This window comes from Peromyscus californicus, unplaced genomic scaffold (assembly GCF_007827085.1).
Source record: "Peromyscus californicus insignis strain IS unplaced genomic scaffold, ASM782708v3 Scaffold_23__1_contigs__length_62951481, whole genome shotgun sequence".
NCBI classification, from domain to species: domain Eukaryota; kingdom Metazoa; phylum Chordata; class Mammalia; order Rodentia; family Cricetidae; genus Peromyscus; species Peromyscus californicus.
Window position 1 is genome coordinate 62,159,331 of NW_026294534.1, and position 18,904 is coordinate 62,178,234.

The 18,904-nt window shown below is 51.8% G+C and overlaps 1 protein-coding gene across 6 annotated transcripts in view; it reads right to left on the reverse strand.

The window, feature by feature from the left end:
- Window positions 1–18,904, reverse strand: part of Pbx4 (PBX homeobox 4) — a 55,377-nt gene that overhangs the window by 3,314 nt on the left and 33,159 nt on the right. For all 6 annotated transcript variants that reach the window (XM_052752705.1, XM_052752709.1, XM_052752708.1 and 3 more), the window contains 6 exons: window positions 17,318–17,391; window positions 7,689–7,927; window positions 7,232–7,422; window positions 5,566–5,701; window positions 961–1,141; window positions 609–715 (listed from right to left, as the gene is read on the reverse strand). In XM_052752705.1, coding sequence (XP_052608665.1) covers window positions 609–715; window positions 961–1,141; window positions 5,566–5,701; window positions 7,232–7,422; window positions 7,689–7,927; window positions 17,318–17,391 — 928 coding nt within the window. The remainder of the gene's footprint in view (window positions 1–608; window positions 716–960; window positions 1,142–5,565; window positions 5,702–7,231; window positions 7,423–7,688; window positions 7,928–17,317; window positions 17,392–18,904) is intronic.

Below are 18,904 nucleotides of genomic sequence, written 5' to 3' on the forward strand. Positions count from 1 at the left end.
CAGGGCAGGCTATCGCCTTGCTCCAGTTCCCCCCTCACCCTGCTGGTTCTGTCCTGGAGCACCAGGTGTGCAAGAAGCAGGCCCAGACTGCTTGCAGCCCACAGCCTGTGTTAGGCTGGGACTCACGGTGCTGGCAGGCAGGCCAGAGTGAGTCAGGCCCACTGCTGTCCTGAGCCCCAGGGCTGGTTCTAAGGGAGCTTCTGGGAAGCCCATGGGGCTCAAGGGGCCATGGCCAGTGCCACCATGCCAGGCTCCAATATTTATGCCGTGCCCTCACAGGTCCTTGAGAGGAGGCTTCAGTCAGACCCCCAGGACAGACTGGGAGGTCACAAGGCCTACAAAGCATTCAGGTGACACTGAGAGAGCTTTGGAGGCAGCTTGGCTGTCTAGATCCCAGTTACCACACCCCCGCCTGGCAGATGCTGCCCTTCCAGGGTGAGACCCTCCCTCCCACCTCTCCAGCCCCCAATGATGATAGATAGGTCTGAACCCAGAGGTTAAATGCTCCCATTTTTCCTCGGGGTCTCCTTCCTGAGAGACCCAGCATCAGGGTACCTCTACTTCCCCCAAGCTCAGGAGGGGTCCCCTGGTGGCTGCAGCTGACTCACCGGGGTGTGGAGGCATGCTCCCCCAGGTGGGGGCTGGAGGAAGGCCAGGGTCCGCAGGGTGAGAACCATGTCACCTCCACTGGTCAGGGGGAAGGGGCCACAGGAACCTGAGAGAAGTGGGTCGAGTCAGGCTGGCATGGTGGAGTGGGGAGCAGGAATTACAGCAGAAGCTGGGCCAAAAGTCACAGGGATTTCTGGGTGGCAATTGCCCAATCTCTCACCAAAAAGGACTCTGGATGTGACTCCCTAAAGCATCTAGCCACTTGCTCTTCCCCAAGCCCTGTGTGGGTGAAGCTGGCTGTCTACAGGGATCAGGTGGTTTGGGTCACACCTAACCCTCCAGAAAGCTTACAGTTAGGGCGGGCTATGGCCTTGTCACCGGGGCTGGGTGTGGACGGGCAGTTGGTCTGACCCCCTGGGCCCCGGGCCATGGTGGTCGTGGATGTCTTTCCAGTGTACATGGTGGCCTCTTCTTGAAACTTCCCGGTGTTCTTTTTGTACCGGATTCTTTTGTTGCCAAACCAGTTAGAGACCTGTGGATAGATGCACAGATAATGGATGCTGTCTTGGTGTGGGCTTGCTGAGTAGTGGTGGTGGTGGTGGTGGTGGCACACACCTTTAATCCCAGCACTCAGGAGGCAGAGACAGGCGGATCTCTGTGAGTTTGAGGCCAGCCTGATCTACAAAGCGAGTTGCAGGACAGCCAGAGCTGTTACACAGAGAAACCCTGTCTTGAAAAACCAAAACCAAACCAAAGCAAAACAAACAAGAGGTTGGGGGCTGGCAAGAAGGCTCACTAGGTAAAGGTGCTTGCCATCAAGTCTAGGAACTGAGTTTAAGTCCTAGGAACCACATAGTGGGAGGAAAGAAACAAGTGCTAAAGTTGTCCTGATTTCCACACTCCTGCAGTGACAGGCACTACACACACACACAGTGACAGGCACCACACACAGTGACAGGCACCACACACACACAGTGACAGGCACCACACACAGTGACAGGCACCACACACAGTGACAGGCACCACACACAGTGACAGGCACCACACACACACACAGTGACAGGCACCACACACAGTGACAGGCACCACACACAGTGACAGGCACCACACACACACAGTGACAGGCAACACACAGTGACAGGCACCACACACACAGTGACAGGCACCACACACACACACACACACACAGTGACAGGCACCACACACCATGACAGGCACCACACACACAGTGACAGGCACCACACACACAGTGACAAGCACCACACACACACACACACACAGTGACAGGCACCACACACAGTGACAGGCACCACACACACACAGTGACAGGCACCACACACACACACACACACACACACACACACATACACACACAGTGACAGGCACCACACACACAGTGACAGGCACCACACACACACACACAGTGACAGGCACCACACACCGTGACAGGCACCACACACAGAGTGACAGGCACCACACACAGTGACAGGCACCACACACAGTGACAGGCACCACACACACAGTGACAGGCACCACACACACAGTGACAGGCACCACACACACACACACACACACACACACACACACACACACACACAGTGACAGGCACATGGATTAATGCATGGTGTGTACACACACACAAATAAATAATACATAATTATAAAAAAATCACCACCACCACTACAATGAAAGACACTAAGCTTGATGATTCACACCTGGTGTCCTACAGTGGGGAGGCTGAAGCAGGAGGATTACTGTGAATTCAAAGCCATCTTGGGCAACATAGTTCCAGGTCAGGCTGAGCTAGAATGAGATCTGGCTCAAAACCAAAACCTAACCTAACTCAACAAAACAGGAAAAAGGACCCAAATAACTGCAGTTTCCAGAACAGCATGGCTCCCTGATCTGCAAGGAAGGCAGTCATCTTCCTCACAGGCCTGGATGGTGCTAAGGCCACACTTCCACCAGGCACTACTCTTTCTAAGATTATTTCATTTTATTTTGTGTGCATGGGTGCTTTGCCTGTGTGTATGTGTGAATATATACCATGTGCATGTCTGGTGTCCCTAGATGTGGGAAGAAGGTATTGAATATCTTGGGACTAGAGTTAAAGATGGCTGTGAACTGGCACGTTGGTGCTGAAATCTTACCCAGGTCTAGAAGAGCAGCCAGTGCTCTTGAGACTGAGCCATCTATCCAGCTCCACTTCTTCTTCTTCTTCTTCTTCTTCTTCTTCTTCTTCTTCTTCTTCTTCTTCTTCTTCTTCTTCCTCTCCTCCTCCTCCCCCCCCTTCCTCCTCCTTTCCTTCATTCCTCCTTCTCTTCTTTTCCAGAAAGGGGCTCTTGGTGTAGCTCTGGCTGTCCCAGAACTCTCTGTGTAGACCAGGCTGGCCTTGAACTCACAGAGATCTGCCTGCCTCTGCCTCCCAAATGCTGGGGCTAAAGGGATGTGCCACCGAATTTCCTTTTTGAGATGAGGATCTAGCTGTGTTGCCCAGGACTCCTGGTTCTGGTGACCTTTCTGCATAGCTGGGACACAGTCTACCTACTGTCGTAGCTCCAGACAAGAGCAGTTTCAGTGTGGATAAGCCAGGGAGTTCGGACATGCTGAGTGGGAACCGAGGACTTGGTAACTGGTAGGAAGCAACTTTCCACAGGGAGACCTCACCTCACTGCAGGTGGGGCTGTGGCATCAGTTTTAGGGATCCCAGCCTAGAGGCCTGGCTCATTGGGTCCCATTTGGAGCCCCACCCCCACACTAGCTTGGCTCCCTTGTCCCTCTCCCCTTGGGGCCCCCTCAGCCTGAGGTGACCCTGTCTTGAAGACATCCCCTGGCACCAGCAGAAGTACCTCCGCCCTGACAGTGTCTCCTTCCTCTCGATTTCTCCTGAGATGTACCTCATGGCCTACTCACCTGCACCCTAAATTCAGAACCTCACTTCAACTAATGGCAGGCCACTTGAGTGGGTCCTGACCCCTCATGGATCTGACAAGGTGGAGTGGAGCTTCTAGCATAGAACTCTGTTGTTGGGGATGGCCTCAGGGCCCAGGAGAGCCCCTGGAATGTGGCAAGACCTTTAAAACTTGTTGACCCTGCTCTCTGGAGGACCTGGCACCAGCAAGAGGGGGGCCAGGGGTAGGGGTATGAGGGAGTAGGGGTGGAGTGAATCTGCCTGTTCCTCACACTGTCTGTGGGGATTTGAATACGAATGGTCTACATACACTCATGTGTTTGAATGCTTGACCCACAGGGAGTGACATTATTTGGAGGTGTGGCCTTGGAGGAAGTGTGTCATTGTGGGTGGCTTTGAGGTCCCAGATGATCAAGTTAGGCCTAGTGTGGCATTCACTTCTGCTGTCATAGCCTTCTAGAGCTCACACCAGCGCCGGAGACTCCACAGCTTGCCCTAGTGCTCTCACATCCTTCTTCCAGGAGAGGGAGCAGAGTCCCCACCAATGTTCTAATTCACAGTGCATGCTGGGATCTGAGCCGTGCCCGGCTGACACACACGAACAGTGCCACATAGTAAGTTACATTAAGCAACTTCCCAAGGAGTCCTCCCTCCACATTAAGTACCTTCCCCAGGAGTCCTCCCCACACATTAAGTACCTTCCCCAGGAGTCCTCCCCACACATTAACTTTCCCAGGAGTCCTCCCACACATTAAGTGACTTCCCCAGGAGTCCTCCCTCCACATTAAGCAACTTCCCCAGGAGTCCTCCCACACATTAAGTGCCTTCCCCAGGAGTCCTCCCCACACATTAAATGCCTTCCCCAGGAGTCCTCCCACACATTAAATGCCTTCCCCAGGAGTCCTCCCCACACATTAAGTGCCTTCCCCAGGAGTCCTCCCCACACATTAAGTACCTTCCCCAGGAGTCCTCCCACACATTAAATGCCTTCCCCAGGAGTCCTCCCTCCACATTAAATGCCTTCCCCAGGAGTCCTCCCACACATTAAGTGCCTTCCCCAGGAGTCCTCCCACACATTAAGTGCCTTCCCCAGGAGTCCTCCCACACATTAAGTGCCTTCCCCAGGAGTCCTCCCACACATTAAATGTCTTCCCCAGGAGTCCTCCCACACATTAAGTGCCTTCCCCAGGAGTCCTCCCCACACATTAAGTGCCTTCCCCAGGAGTCCTCCCCACACATTAAATGCCTTCCCCAGGAGTCCTCCCCACACATTAAGTACCTTCCCCAGGAGTCCTCCCCACACATTAACTTTCCCAGGAGTCCTCCCACACATTAAGTGACTTCCCCAGGAGTCCTCCCTCCACATTAAGCAACTTCCCCAGGAGTCCTCCCCACACATGAAATGACTTCCCCAGGAGTACTCCTCCACATTAAGTACCTTCCCCAGGAGTCCTCCCACACATTGTGACTTCCCCAGGAGTCCTCCCCACACATTAAGTACCTTTCCCAGGAGTCCTCCCCACACATTAAATGCCTTCCCCAGGAGTCCTCCTTCCACATTAAATGCCTTCCCCAGGAGTCCTCCCACACATTAAGTGCCTTCCCCAGGAGTCCTCCCACACATTAAATGTCTTCCCCAGGAGTCCTCCCACACATTAAGTACCTTCCCCAGGAGTCCTCCCCACACATTAAGTGCCTTCCCCAGGAGTCCTCCCCACACATTAAGTGACTTCACCAGGAGTCCTCCCCACACATTAAGTGCCTTCCTCAGGAGTCCTCCCACACATTAAATGCCTTCCCCAGGAGTCCTCCCACACATTAAGTGCCTTCCCCAGGAGTCCTCCCCACACATTAAGTGACTTCCCCAGGAGTCCTCCCCACACATTAAGTGCCTTCCCCAGGAGTCCTCCCCACACATTAAGTGCCTTCCCCAGGAGTCCTCCCACACATTAAGTGCCCTCCCCAGGAGTCCTCCCACACATTAAGTAGCCGCAGCAGCAGTCTTCCTCAACCGACTCAACTTCTTCCAGGGCAGGACGGCTCACCTGGGACACTGTGATGCCACCCTTCCTGGCCAGTTCTTCTTTGGTCTCTTCACTGGGGTAAGGGTTGCTCAAATGGGAATAGAAATACTCATTCAGCACTTCAGTGGCCTGCTTGCTGAAATTCCGCCGCTTCCGCCTGCAGACAGAGATCCGACACTCTAGTTACAGTTCTCACACCCATAATCCCCTGGCGGTCTATGTGAGTGTACATGTGCACATGTGTATGCGTGGGAAGACTAGTGTCCTCTATCACTCTTGTTTCTTTGAGGCAAGGTCTCTGGCTGAACCTGGAGCTCACTGACCTGGCCAGACTGGCTGGTCAGTAGACTCCGGGCATCCGCCTGTCTCCACATTTCTAGTGCCTGGGTTGCAGTAGCTTCTGGCTTTTTTAAAAAAAAAAATATTAGTGTGTGTGTGTCTGTGTGTGTGTGTGTGTGTCTGTGCCTGTGTATGTATGTGTGCACACACACAGGTGCACGCATGTCATGCGTGTAGGTAGAGGTCAGGGGACAACTTCCTGGCAGTTGGTTCTCTCCGTCCATCATGGCTTCTGGTGTGGACAGCCAGACCAACCCAAGGCTTTCTCAGAGGCCCTGGTGAAAAGGACAGAGGGAACACCAGTTCTGTGTCCTCGTCCAGGAGTGGACTTGGCAAGGCCAGTCTGATGCTGGAGCCAGTGCCTCAGAGGAGTCAAGGCTGTAGCTTCTGGGGACCCAGTCCTTCCCCTGGGCTGTGGTTCCCAGTCCTTAAGCTGCTATGTCTGAGGCGTTTCATGTTCTCTTTGCCAACACTGTCTGATTTAGCTCTCTGCTAACCCTGGCCGTTCCCCCTGCAATAGTATACAGGATGCTCTACTTCTTAATGACCCAGCTCGGCGTAAGTCGTCACTTATGCAAGGCCTCCTGGCCCCAGCTATTGCTGAGTTCTCCTCCTGCAGGTTCGGTCATTCTGGGTATCAAATTCAGGTCCTGAACGACTTTTGCACCAAGTTATCCTACCCACTGAACCATCTTGCTGGCCCACGTCCGGCTTTTTATGTGGGTGCTGGGTACACAAAACCAGGTTCTTCTGCTCACAAGGCAAGCACTTGACTGTCTCTCATTCCTGATCTTCTGCAATTTTTAAAACAGCAGTTAGGAGCCTGAGAGGCGCCCCAGTGGGTAACGAACAAGAATGGGGACCCAAGTCTGAGCTCTCTGAACCCATGTAAAAGGCACGTATGTCAGTGCATGTCTGTGGCTGCAGTGCTCTGTGGCAAGATGGGCAGTACACAGGAGAGCTCTCTGCAGCTGGCGGGCATCCAGCCTGGCACACACAGTGAAAACAACAGAGACCCTGCCCAACATCCGAGGCTGTCCTCTGACAGCCACAGTGTGTCACGGCACACACAGACCTGCCATTCACACACAGTGAAAACAAACAGCAGTCAGTACTTTGGATCCTCTCCTGGAGAAGCTGTGTGAGGCCAAGCCAGAACCTTTGTATGGACTTAAATCCAAGACAGGGCTGGGGTGGGGCTCAGTGGTAGGGAGAATATGTGCTTAGTGCAGAGTTCCCAGTTCAGTCTTCAGCAACACAGTACAGGACAGACCCCAGAGGTAGCACCAACTCGGCTTCTGTTCCTAAGAGTAAACCCCTGGGGAACCCGGTGGCATGCAGCCCTGACCTGGCGTCCAGGAGCCGTGAGCGCAGGGTCATGACAGCCTCACAGGTGCTCTGTTTCAGCTGCCTCTGGATGGCACTGAACTTGCTGTGGATGATGCCAACCATGTGCTCCATCTCCTTGGAGGACACAGGCCTCACCCTACTCTGTTCCCGGAGAAGGTTGGTGACATGCGTGGTGAACTCACGACAGGCCTGGGGTGGGAAAAGATGGGCCAGTCTGTGACTAAGCAGCCAGGTGCAAGGCAGTGGGCTCCACACCTGACCACATCTGCCACCCCCACAGCTCACCCACAGGTCAGCGTCTGAGGAGGGAAGGGCTTTCAGTGACGCCAGCCACCTCTGCAGCGATGGACTGCAGCAGGCGTCCCTGCTCTGCCACAGAGGAGGGGGCTAGCGTCCACATCTGACTGTGGCCAATGTGCATTCACACGAGAAACTCTGGCGTGCAGAAAGATCACCTGTTCATACTTCTCTAGCTCAGAGTGGTAAATCTGTCGGATCTGGGACAGCTTGGCCCTGTAGTCTGAGTGCTCAATGCTATTGTCATTTGGACAGCCACCTGGTGTTGCTGTGGCGCCTGCCGCTGCTCCTCGTCCTCTCTTCTCTGGCCTGGACACACCCTCAGCCAGCAGCATGTTATCCAGCCTCAGGAGCTGAGCGTCGGGAGGATCCTCTTCCTGATGCCGGATACTCACGGCTACATGAGAGAGACAGGCAGACTGGGATGTGTTCTCTGCAGAGAACACAAGCCAGGACCAAGTGGCACTGGCACCATGGCTGGGCATCATTTTAAAAGTTTAAGTTATGTCTACATGTGTGTCTATGTGTGGGTATGTGCATGTGTGAGTACAGATGTCCTAAGAGCCCAGGTTGAGAGTGTCAGACCCCCTAGGCTGGCATCACACAGGCAGCTGTAAGCTGTCCAGTGTAGGTGCTGGGAACAAAACTCAGTCCTCTGCAAGAGCAAGAAACACTCGGAACCTCCAAACCGTCTCTGCACCCCCTTTATTACAACATTGGATCAGAGACACCTAGGAACCCACCCAGACACTGACCCAAATGCCATCTTCAGGAGCACCGTCTTGGCTGTGGAGAGGACAGCACAGCACATGTGGACAGACCCTGACAGCCACAGGAGAACACAGCCAGGCCTGGGTGGGTGTCCTCAAGTGCTGGGGAAGGGGTCACGCTGGTGTTGGTGTGGATAGAAAGGCAAATGCAGGGCTGGTGAGATGGCTCAGTGGGTAGAGGAGCTGCCAAGCCTGAAATCAATCCCAGGACCCACATCGTAGAAGGAATATCAAATCCTGCAACTTGACCTCTGATCTACATGGTAGCTCTCCCAGCCCTCCTCCAAAGTAAATAAACGTGAAAAAAGTATTAAATAGCCTCTCACTGGGATCAGGCATAGTACTGCACTGATGGGTTCTCTAATGTGCCCACGTGTCCATGTCCCTGTGTGTGTGCACACGCATGTGTCCATGCATGCATGTGTCCCTGTATGTGTGTGTACATGCATGCATCTGTGTCCATGTATCCATGCATATATCCATGTGCATGAGTATGTGTGCGTGTGTGTGCGTGTGTGTCTGTGTGTGTGTCCGTGTGTGTGTGTGTGTGTGTGTGTGTATGGAGGGTAGCACTCCTACAAAGCAGAAAAGGAAATGCTTGATCCAGGTGCTAGTGAGCTGGCTCATGCCTCTAATTCCTACACTGCACACACATGGTGCAGACATACATCCAGGCAAATACCAAAACACATAAAATAAAAAATAAGCCGGGCGGTGGTAGTGCACATCTTTAATTCCAGCACTTGGGAGGACGAGGCAGGTGGGTCTCTGTGAGTTTGAGGCCAGCCTGGTCTACAGAGTGAGATCCAGGACAGTCAGGTCTACCCTGTCTCAAAAAACAAACAAACAAACAAACAAACAAACGTAAATAGGGCTGGAAGACAGCTCAGCTCGTGCAGAGGACCCGGCTTCAGTTCTCAGCATCCACACTACAGCTCACAACCATTTGTAACTTGTTCCAGGAGATCCAATGCCCTCTTCTGGTCCCTTTGGGCACCAGGCATGCACAAGGTGCACAGACATACAGTAGGCAAATGCCCGTTTCTCAGCTTAGAGACCTATGTCCTCCTCCTGGGCTCAAGGACAGCTCCTGGCCAGTAGGCTGTGGGAGTCAGGTCAGGATTATGGAGAAGATTCTCTGAGTTGAGCCTTGGCCTTTTCTGGTGGAGGAGAACTGAGTCTCCCTTGCTCTACCGCTGTCCTCACACTCAAGTCCTATAGGTAGGCCCACGGTGCCTCAGCATGCTCTTTCCCTTGCTGTGGCATAATGGCTACTCTGGGGTCATCAGCTCACAGGAGGCTTCAACAACGTGCTTGGCTTGAGTAAGAACCTGTCACTCCACCCTATCCCATCATAACCAAAACTGTGCCCCAGTTCAGCTGTCTGAGCCTGTGGGTGGAAGGCACACCCAGCTAGAATGTGTGGCCCTGCCTTCAAGCCTGCCACCCCCCAGGGCTCCCTCCACGGGAGCCAGAAGTCCAGGATAGAGGGCAGGGTGAAGACAAGGGTTTCAGTGTTCAGGCACTCTGATCTGTCCCCATGGAAACAGGGATCAACCTTTCTGAACGGAACAGACTGAGACACCCGAAGCCCAGGATTGCCCTGCCGACAAGCCCAAGCCGGCACCACTGGTTTCTCCTTCAGCTCGCGGAGCAAAAGGAGCTTCAGAAACGACAGCTTGCTGAGACTGCAGTCAGGAAAACAACTTCTTGTTTCTGGGCCTTGGGGACGCATGCAGGCGGTTGAGAGACAGGGTCTCATTTAGCTCAGGTTCACTATGTAGACTCGGTTGACCCTGAACTCCCAATCTGCCTGCCTCTTCTGTTTTGGGATTAATCACACGCCTCCACACTTAGCTATTTTGGCTTTTTGAGATAGGGCTTTGGTTTGTAACCCAGAGAACTAACTCTCTCTCTCTTTCTTTGAGACAGGGTCTTTCTATTATGTAGCCCTGGCTGTCCTGGAACTCACTCTGTAGACCAGGCTGGCCTCAAACTCACAGAGATCCACCTGCCTCTGCCTCCTGAGTGCTAGGATTAAAGGCACACCTGGCCAGTCTTGAACTCTATGTTCTCCTGCCTCATCCTCCCAAATGCAAGAATCAGGCATGAACACATATGACACAAATGTCTCTCGGAGTCTAGGTTGGTCTCCTTGAATTTGCTGTGTAGATGACCTTGAACTCTTCTTTGTTGTTGTTTTTTTTGTTTTTGTTTTTTTGAGGCATGGTTTTCTCTGTGTTGCCCTGGCTGTCCTGGAACTAACTCTGTAGATCAGGCTAGCCTTGAACTCAGAGACCCACCTGCCTCTGCCTCCCGAGTGCTAGGATTAAAGGTGTGCATCACCACTGCCTGGCATTGTGCATATCTCTGATCTCAGCACTCGGAAGGGAGAGGCCAATGGATCTCTGAGTTCGAGGCCATCGTGGTCTACAGATGGAGTTTCAGGACAGTCGGGGCTACACAGAGAAACCCTGTCAATCAACCACACAAATAAGCAGCAATCCCCAGAGGCTACATATCCGAGGACCTGTGGTGACAGGAACAACTTGTGGGCAGTGGGCAGCTCACAAACAAAGGGAGCAGAAAGGCATGGGTGGGGGCAGCAGGCCTCAGCAGGCAGTGCTGACGCAGGCTGGTCATTAGGTACAAGGTGAAGTGGACCAACAGGACACATTGTGAGAACTCTAAAGAGCATGTGACCGTCAACTGTACCAGAGGACAGCCACGTGGCCATGATGGGGGTGGGAAGGTAAGTCCTCTCGGCTCATCTGCACTAGCAGTGCAGGGAGAGCTGCTAGAAGCAGATCAATAAGAAGCTTGCGTGTCGGGGTCCCTAAGAAAGCCCACCTTCCATGCTCTCATTTTCTGGGACTCCAGGTATCTGCTCCTCAGAATTTAAATAAGAAACAGATGGGCGGGGCTGAGGAGATGGCATGCCTTGAAAACAATGAGGACATGAGTTTGATTCCCAAAAACCATGTCAAAAAGCCAGGTACCGTCCTCGCAATCCCAACACTGGAGAGACAGACAGGAAGGGCCTGCTGGCCAGCCAGTCTTGCTCAGTCAGTGAGAGACTACCTCAAACTATAAAACAGAGTACAGAAGAAGACATGTGACACCAACCTTTGGCTTCCACATGTAAGTACACGTGTGCCCATGCACACAGCAGACAGGAAAGCTTATGTAACATCTGCACTGACAGTGGAGGCTGAGCAGGGCTGCGGGACGCCCACAAATACTCCTGAGATCTATGTTCTGAGAGTCGCCGGAAGCAGTAATGCCCCAAGAGCAATGGCGTGTCCAGGGCCCTTAACTATCTCCAGGGGTTCTCTGGACCAGGTGGTACAGCTGGGCTGAGGGGAGAATGTGAGGTGAGAACCTTCTGGCAGTAGGAAGACAACCTTCAGTAGGTCACGGGCCAGCTCTAAGGGCTCCCACTACCCACATCAACGTGAGTGACATCCTTGGCTGACCCTGACAAGCAGGACTGAGACACTGAGCTGTCTGGAGGTCACAGAGCAATGAGTCAGAAATCTACTCTCAAATGGCTCTGGAGCAAATGTCCTCGCCTTGCTTCGAGGACAGCTCTTTCAGGTGGGGTTGTGCCAGCACCCAGCCTGTAAGGACAGCTCTAACCCTCAATGAAGAGAGAACACTACAAAAAGCTGGTCACATGCGGAGAACACCAATTGAGGGGTGCCCAGCTCCAGCGGATGCACAACCCCACACGAAGAACAAGGGGCAGACTGCAAGAGCCAGGAGACCAGGACGTCTCTTGTAGAATGTGTCTCCTACAAATGACAGGGAAGCCACACCCATGAAACCTTGACAATAAGGCTGCTTAAACAGGACCTGAACAAGGACTGCACCAATAGATGTGCTAACACGAGCAGAGAGACCTCACAGGGTCCCAACCCTAGATGAAGAACTACACACAGTTGACTATTGAGAGAGATAGGGAGGGAGAGAGGTAGACAGACAGACAGACAGATAATCAGTCTTTCCCAGGGATGAGCTCCCTGATTGTTATCCAACGGCAAGGGGTCAGTCTTGCAAACATCTACACAGAGAAAGCTAAATGACCTCAGCAGGTTGTCTCTCTCTCTCTCCCTCATGTGTGTGTGTGTGTGTGTGTGTGTGTGTGTGTGTGTGTGTGTGTGTGCAACAATAATTAAAAAAAGGTCATGAAGTTGAGAGGGGAGAGGGAGGGGGTACACAGGAAGAGTTGGAGGAGAGTGAGGGGAAAATGATGTAATAACATTTTAATTTAAAAAATTAAAAATTTGCTGGACTTTGGTGGTGCACACCTTCAATCCCAACACTCAGGAGGCAGAGGCAGGAGAATATCTATGGAGTTTGAGGCCAGCCTGGTCTACAGAGCAAGTTCCAGGACAGCCAGGTCTACACAGATAAACCCTGTCTTGAAAACAACGACAAAAAAACCAAAACAGAACAAAACAAACAAATGAAAAAATTAAAATTTTAATTTACAAACTTATAAAAAGAAAGTAAAAGAAACTGAAAAAATAAATGCAAATCAAAGAAGCTACATTGGCCTTGGAAAGCAGACGAAGTGGCCTTCTGGGTTAGAGGGTGTGTGAGAAGACATCAGGGCACCGGCCGGTGGGTGTGCTGAGAGCAAGGGATGCCAGCCGGCACCTACTGCAGCTAAGGCACCAGAGTGAGTCAGTCCATGAGTTAATATGGTGTGGAAAATCAACGGCCATTAAGACAGAATTGTCACCAGGTGGCGGTGGCGCACGCCTTTAATCCCAGCACTCGGGAAGGCAGAGCCAGATGGATCTCTGTGAGTTCGAGGCCAGCCTGGGCTACAGAGCGAGATCCAGGACAGGCACCAAAACTACACAGAGAAACCCTGTCTCAAAAAGACAGAATTGTCTCCCCCTTCTCTCTCTTTTTAAAAAAATATTTATTTATTTATTATGTATACAGTGTTCTATCTGCACGTATGCCTGCAGGCCAGAAGAGGGCACCAGATCTCACTACAGATGATTGTGAGCCACCATGTGGTTGCTGGGAATTGAACTCAGGACCTCTGGAAGAGCTGAGCCATCTCTCCTGTCCTGTCTCCCTCTTCTCTTCTCTTTTCTTTTTTTTATTTTATGGGAGAGGGTCTCAGTATGTAGACTTAGCTGATCTAGACTCACACTATAGACCAGCTGGCCTTGAACTCACAGAGATCCACCTGCCTCTGCCTCCCAAGTGCTGGGATTAAAGGCGTGCGCCACCACTGCTTGGCTTGGTCCAGTCTGTTGTGTCTGAGCACAAAATTCCCAGCTGGTAGTGCTGATTTGGGAGGTGGGAGACATGAGGAAGTATAACCAGCTGCTTCACGTTCCCTCTCTACAGCCCAGAGTTGCTGCCGCCGCCACCACCAAGCTTTCCTGCCATGACAGACCATGTCCCTTAACCCAGGGGCCACAGCAAACCCTTCCTCTTCACGTTGCTTTAGCAGGCGTTTCTGTCACAGCAGCAAGAGAATGAACTAAACCGGCACAGCATGCGTGAGGGCCCCGCTCCCTTCTAGCACTGCTGAAAACAAGACAAAACCAAGAAGAGCAGGGACTCTGGACAGTCGACTCCGCACCCCTGGGTCACGGCACTGTTCCCAAAGGCTAAGAAGGACACACACATGCATCTGTCAGAGGAACAGATACACAAAATGTGCTACACACACACAATGGAGCATGGAGCTGTATCTCAGTCAGTGGAGCACTGGGAATGTAAAGGCAGGAAGATCAGAAGTTCAAGGCCAGCCTCGCCTACATAGTTTGAGACTAGCCTGGGATAAGAGACTCTGTCTCAAATAAAACAAGAAAGAAAAAGCACACAGCAGAACACCATTCAGCTTCTTGCTCAATAAGTATGAAATTAGGGCATAAGATACAATAGATACACTTGAAGCCTCCCCTCCATGAAACAAAGTCCCAGCAGTGCACAGTCCCGTGCAGGAAGTGCCTGGAGCCATCAGGCTGATGGAAGCAGATATCTCAGCACTCACAAGATTGAGGCAGGAGGATCAAGATTTGAGGTTTGTGCTGGAGAGATGGCCCAGTGGTTAAGAGCACTGACTGCTTTTCCAGAGAATCCTGGTTTAATTCCCAGCACCCACATGGCAGCTCACAACTGTCTGTAACTCTAAGATCTGATACCCTCACACAGACATACATGAAGACAAAACACCAATGCACATAAAATAAAAATAAATTATTTTTAAAAAGTTTGAGGTTCTGGTTTTTGAGACAGGGTCTCACTCTGTAGCTTTGGAAGTCCAGAAACTCACTATGTATACCAGGCTGGCCTTGAACTCAAGAGCTATGCCTGCCTCTCCTGAGTGCTGGAATTAAAGGTGTGAGTCACTATGCCTAGCTTTACAAGGTCTTTCCTTACAAGGTCTTGTAAGGAAGGCCAGGTTCACCTTGAGTTTGAAATCTCCTGCCTCAGCTTCCTGAATTGACGATAGGACTGTGCTGCCAAGCTTGGCTTTTTCTTTGCGTGTGTGTGTGTGTGTGTGTGTGTGTGTGTGTGTGTGTGTGTGTCTGTGTCTGTGTGTGTCTGTGTCTGTGTGTGTCTGTGTGTGTCTGTGTGTGTGTGTCTGTGTGTAGTGGCTGTGGGTGTACAATGTGTGCAGACACACCTTCGTGTGTGTGTGTGTGTGTGTGTGTGTGTGTGTGTGTGTGTGTAGTCCACGGATGGCATCAATGCTGTCCTTGATTTACACGTGTATTGGCGTTTTACCTGCACGCGTGCGTGTCTGGGCACAGGAGTCTGCCTGCTTGCAAGGTGAGAAGGCGGCAGCTTCATATCCCTGGACCTGGAGTTACAGATGGCTGTGAACCACCACATGGGGACTGGGAATTGAACCCAGGTCCTCTGTAACCACTGAGCCATCTCTGCAACCCATCCCCTTACATACTGGGCCATCTCTCCAGGCCCTCTTCCTTACCCAGAACTCACTGATCTGACTAGTCTGGACAGGCAGCTTGACCCTGGACCCTATCTTCTCCATTTACAAAGGTCTGGGCATCTCCACTCCAGTCCTCACGCTTGCAGGGCGAGTGACTTAACCACTCCTCTCTTCCTTTGCTCATTTCTCTTTTGAGACAGGATCTCATGGTTTCCAGACTGGCCTAGACCTTGAGCTGTAACCTCTGCTCTCCCTCTCTCCTCTCAGGTGCTGAGATTCCTCCCTTCCTATTATTGCTAATTTTTAAATTTAATTTTTTAACTATACTCCTTTATTTGTAAGATGGGGGCATGTGCCACAACACATATGGAGATCAGAGTCAATTCTCTTCTTCTACCACGTGGGTCCTGGGGACAGAACTCAGGTCAGTCACAGGGAGCGGCAAGTGCCTTTATCTACTGAGCTTTGGGCTAGCCCATGCCACCCCTCTTTTTTTTTTTTTTAATAACATAACTCTTTATTGATTCTTTGGGAATTTCACATCATGCACCCCAATCCCGCTCACCTTCCAGTCCCTCCATCCTCCCTTCTCCCCTGCAGCATCCTCCCCTAAAGAAGCTCCCACCAGGCCGGGCGGTGGTGGCGCACGCCTTTAATCCCAGCACTCGGGAGGCAGAGCCAGGTGGATCTCTGTGAGTTCGAGGCCAGCCTGGGCTACCAAGCGAGTCCCAGGGAAGGCGCAAAGCTACACAGAGAAACCCTGTCTCGAAAAACGGAAAAAAAAAAAAAAAGAAGCTCCCACCAAATCAACTATCCACAAAACAAAACAAACAAAAAATCACCCTGATTCTCCGTCTTTCCAACACCTCTTCATTCATCCTGGCGGCATTGGGAGCTGCGGTGTATCACGCAGTCTACCCTTTTGTCCAATCAGCCCCACCCACAAAATGTTCATTGCAGAGAGGCGTTCATCTGGTTCAAGGCCTCTGGCACACCATCATCACTGGACCCTCACTGAAACTCCTCTCGGATATCCTGCAGTTATGGTTCCGAGGGACCAGTTCCTTCACGAACTACAGCAGGTCATAGATGAGAGAGTGGCCCAACCCAAGGCCCAGGATGTAGGTCTAGGTGGTAGCTGAGCTGGTCCATCTTGGCCATTGGGACCGTCCCTCTCAGGTGAGAGGCACAGCCAGCTCTCCTAGGCCCATGCCATCATGGCCAGCTCTCCCACGTCCATAGTGAGGGGTGGGGCCATCTCTCCAGAGTTCGGGGTGGAGGGGCAGTTCTCCTGCTGCAGTGACCAGTGAGGGGCAGGACCAGCTCTTCCAAGGCTAATAAAGGGTGGGGCTGGCTCAGCATGGCCCTTGGATTTCAACATGCATGGTTCCTATGGCCCCCTGTGGCAACCGGGCCATGGACATCATCACAGACCCTCAACAGCAGGACCGTGGACCTAGACATGACCCTCGTGGCAGCAAAGGCCATCCAGATCAGGATGGCCCAGTGGCAGCAAGGTCTTAGACACCAACATGGTCTCGGGAGGCTGTCTAGATCCTGGCATCTGCACAGCCTTTGGTGGCAACAGGAGAAACAGACATCAGCTCAGTCCCTGGCTGCTGCTGGGCCACAGACCCAGACATGGACCTATGCAGCAGCCTGGGTCTGGACAATACCATGGCCCCATGTACCACCCCCTTCTTTTTTAATGTTTTTTTTAAAAGTTTTTATTTTTAGGTGTGTTAATGTTTTTGTCTGCATGTATGTCTATGTGTGGGTGTCGGATCCCCTGGAATTAAGAGTTACAGACAGTTGTGAGCTGTCATGTGGGTGCTGGGAATTGAACCCTGGTCCTCTGGGAAAGCAGTCAGTGCTCTTAACCATTGAGCCATCTCTCCAGGCCCCCACCTCCTTCTTAAACACAAGTATTTGCAGAGGCAGAAGACTTCCACGGGGATAACCTTGGACACTTGGATTAGAATAAAATTCTGCTGTTTGAATTTTGAAAATGGCAGAACAGTGTGTTGTGAGGGGCCGACAGGTGCAGCGCATGAGGTGGGAGCTGGGCAGTCTTCGAATTGCCTACCTGTGTTTCCCTTGATCTCACAGAGCACGCTGAAGAGAGCAGACTTCATCCGATGGCAGTTCAGGGCGTGGTTTCTGAAAGAGGCAGCAGAGGCGTGGTGAGAAAGTTAGCTCAGGGGAACAGGGGCTCCTTCCCAAGACACCAGGCCCAGCCAGCCAATGTGATGACACTGGTCACACCCTGGAAAGACAGGGCGAAGTAGGCCACATCACTTTGATTCATGATCAAAACAGGAGTGTGCAATCGGTGATGGTGAACTTTGACTATCAATTTGACTACATCAAAAAATGTTCAGAGCTGGGCATGATTGTATGAGCCTTTAATCCCAGCATTCTGGTTTTGTTTGTTTGTTTTTTGTTTTTCGAGACAGGATTTCTCTGTGTAGTTTTGCGCCTTTCCTGGAAGCTGGCCTCGAACTCACAGAGATCCGCCTGCCTCTGCCTCCCGAGTGCTGGGATTAAAGGCGTGCCGCCACAGCTGGCAATCCCAGCATTCTGGAGGCAAAGCCTGGTGGATCTCCTAGTTCACAGCCTGCCTAGCCTGCATAGAGAGTTCCAAGCTAGCCAGGTCTACAACAACAACAGAAATGTTAGGAGTGGTTTTCTGTGAGTTTGAGGCCAGCACAGTTGACAGATGAGTTCAAGCGAGCCAGGGCTGCATAGTGAGACTTTGTTCCAACAAAACTGGGAAGAAATGCCATGGTGCACACCTGTCATCCCAGGACCAAGGAGTTCAAAGCCAGTCCCAGCTCTCTCTATATATATATAAAATGAGGTTTGAGTTTGAGATAGCCTGGGATCCATGAGGTTCTGCCCAAAGTAAAGACTCCACAGAAAACAGGACAGCAGCAATGTCTCGGCGGCGGGTAAAGGCCATTGTTGTACAACCTGAGGGCAACCCCTAGAAATCATGCTGAAAGGAGAGAACTGATTTCTGCAAGTTGTCCTCTGTCATCTACACTGGCAACTGGCATGTCCACTCTTGTGCTTACACACAGAGAGAATAATAGAATGCACACACACACACACACACACACACACACACACACACACACACACACACACACAAGGGGACGCTGAGAAGGCTCACTGGGTAAGAGGACCCACATGACGGCAGAAGTGGCTATCCTAAGTTCGCCTCCACAGGAGCACTCACCCATCCACACAAAGTAAATGTCCTTTAAAAGTGTATCTTAAAGACCACAGAAAGGAAACAAAGAACAAAAACAAGAGAAAAAAAGAAAATACCCAGGGGATTAGAGAAGCAGGCTCAGTGTGCCCGTGATGGCATTTCCAGAGGTGACATGATCACGCAGCCTCTGGTGGGAACCACACAGGACATCGACAGAGGTGTGAATTGCTGGAGGAGGAAGTCCTGGGAAGGGAGGTCCCTGGTGCGAAGTGCCAACCTGATACTTTGCTTCCAGCCCCGTTTCCAGGACCACCGTGCCCTGTCATGTCCTCTCTGTCATGGTAGTAGACACTTCTGCGCCAAGTACATCATCTTTCCCTTAGGTTGCTTACAGCAGGCATTTCTTTGGAGCCTTGAGAAAACTAACTAATACACCTGGGCCACCAGATCTGAGGG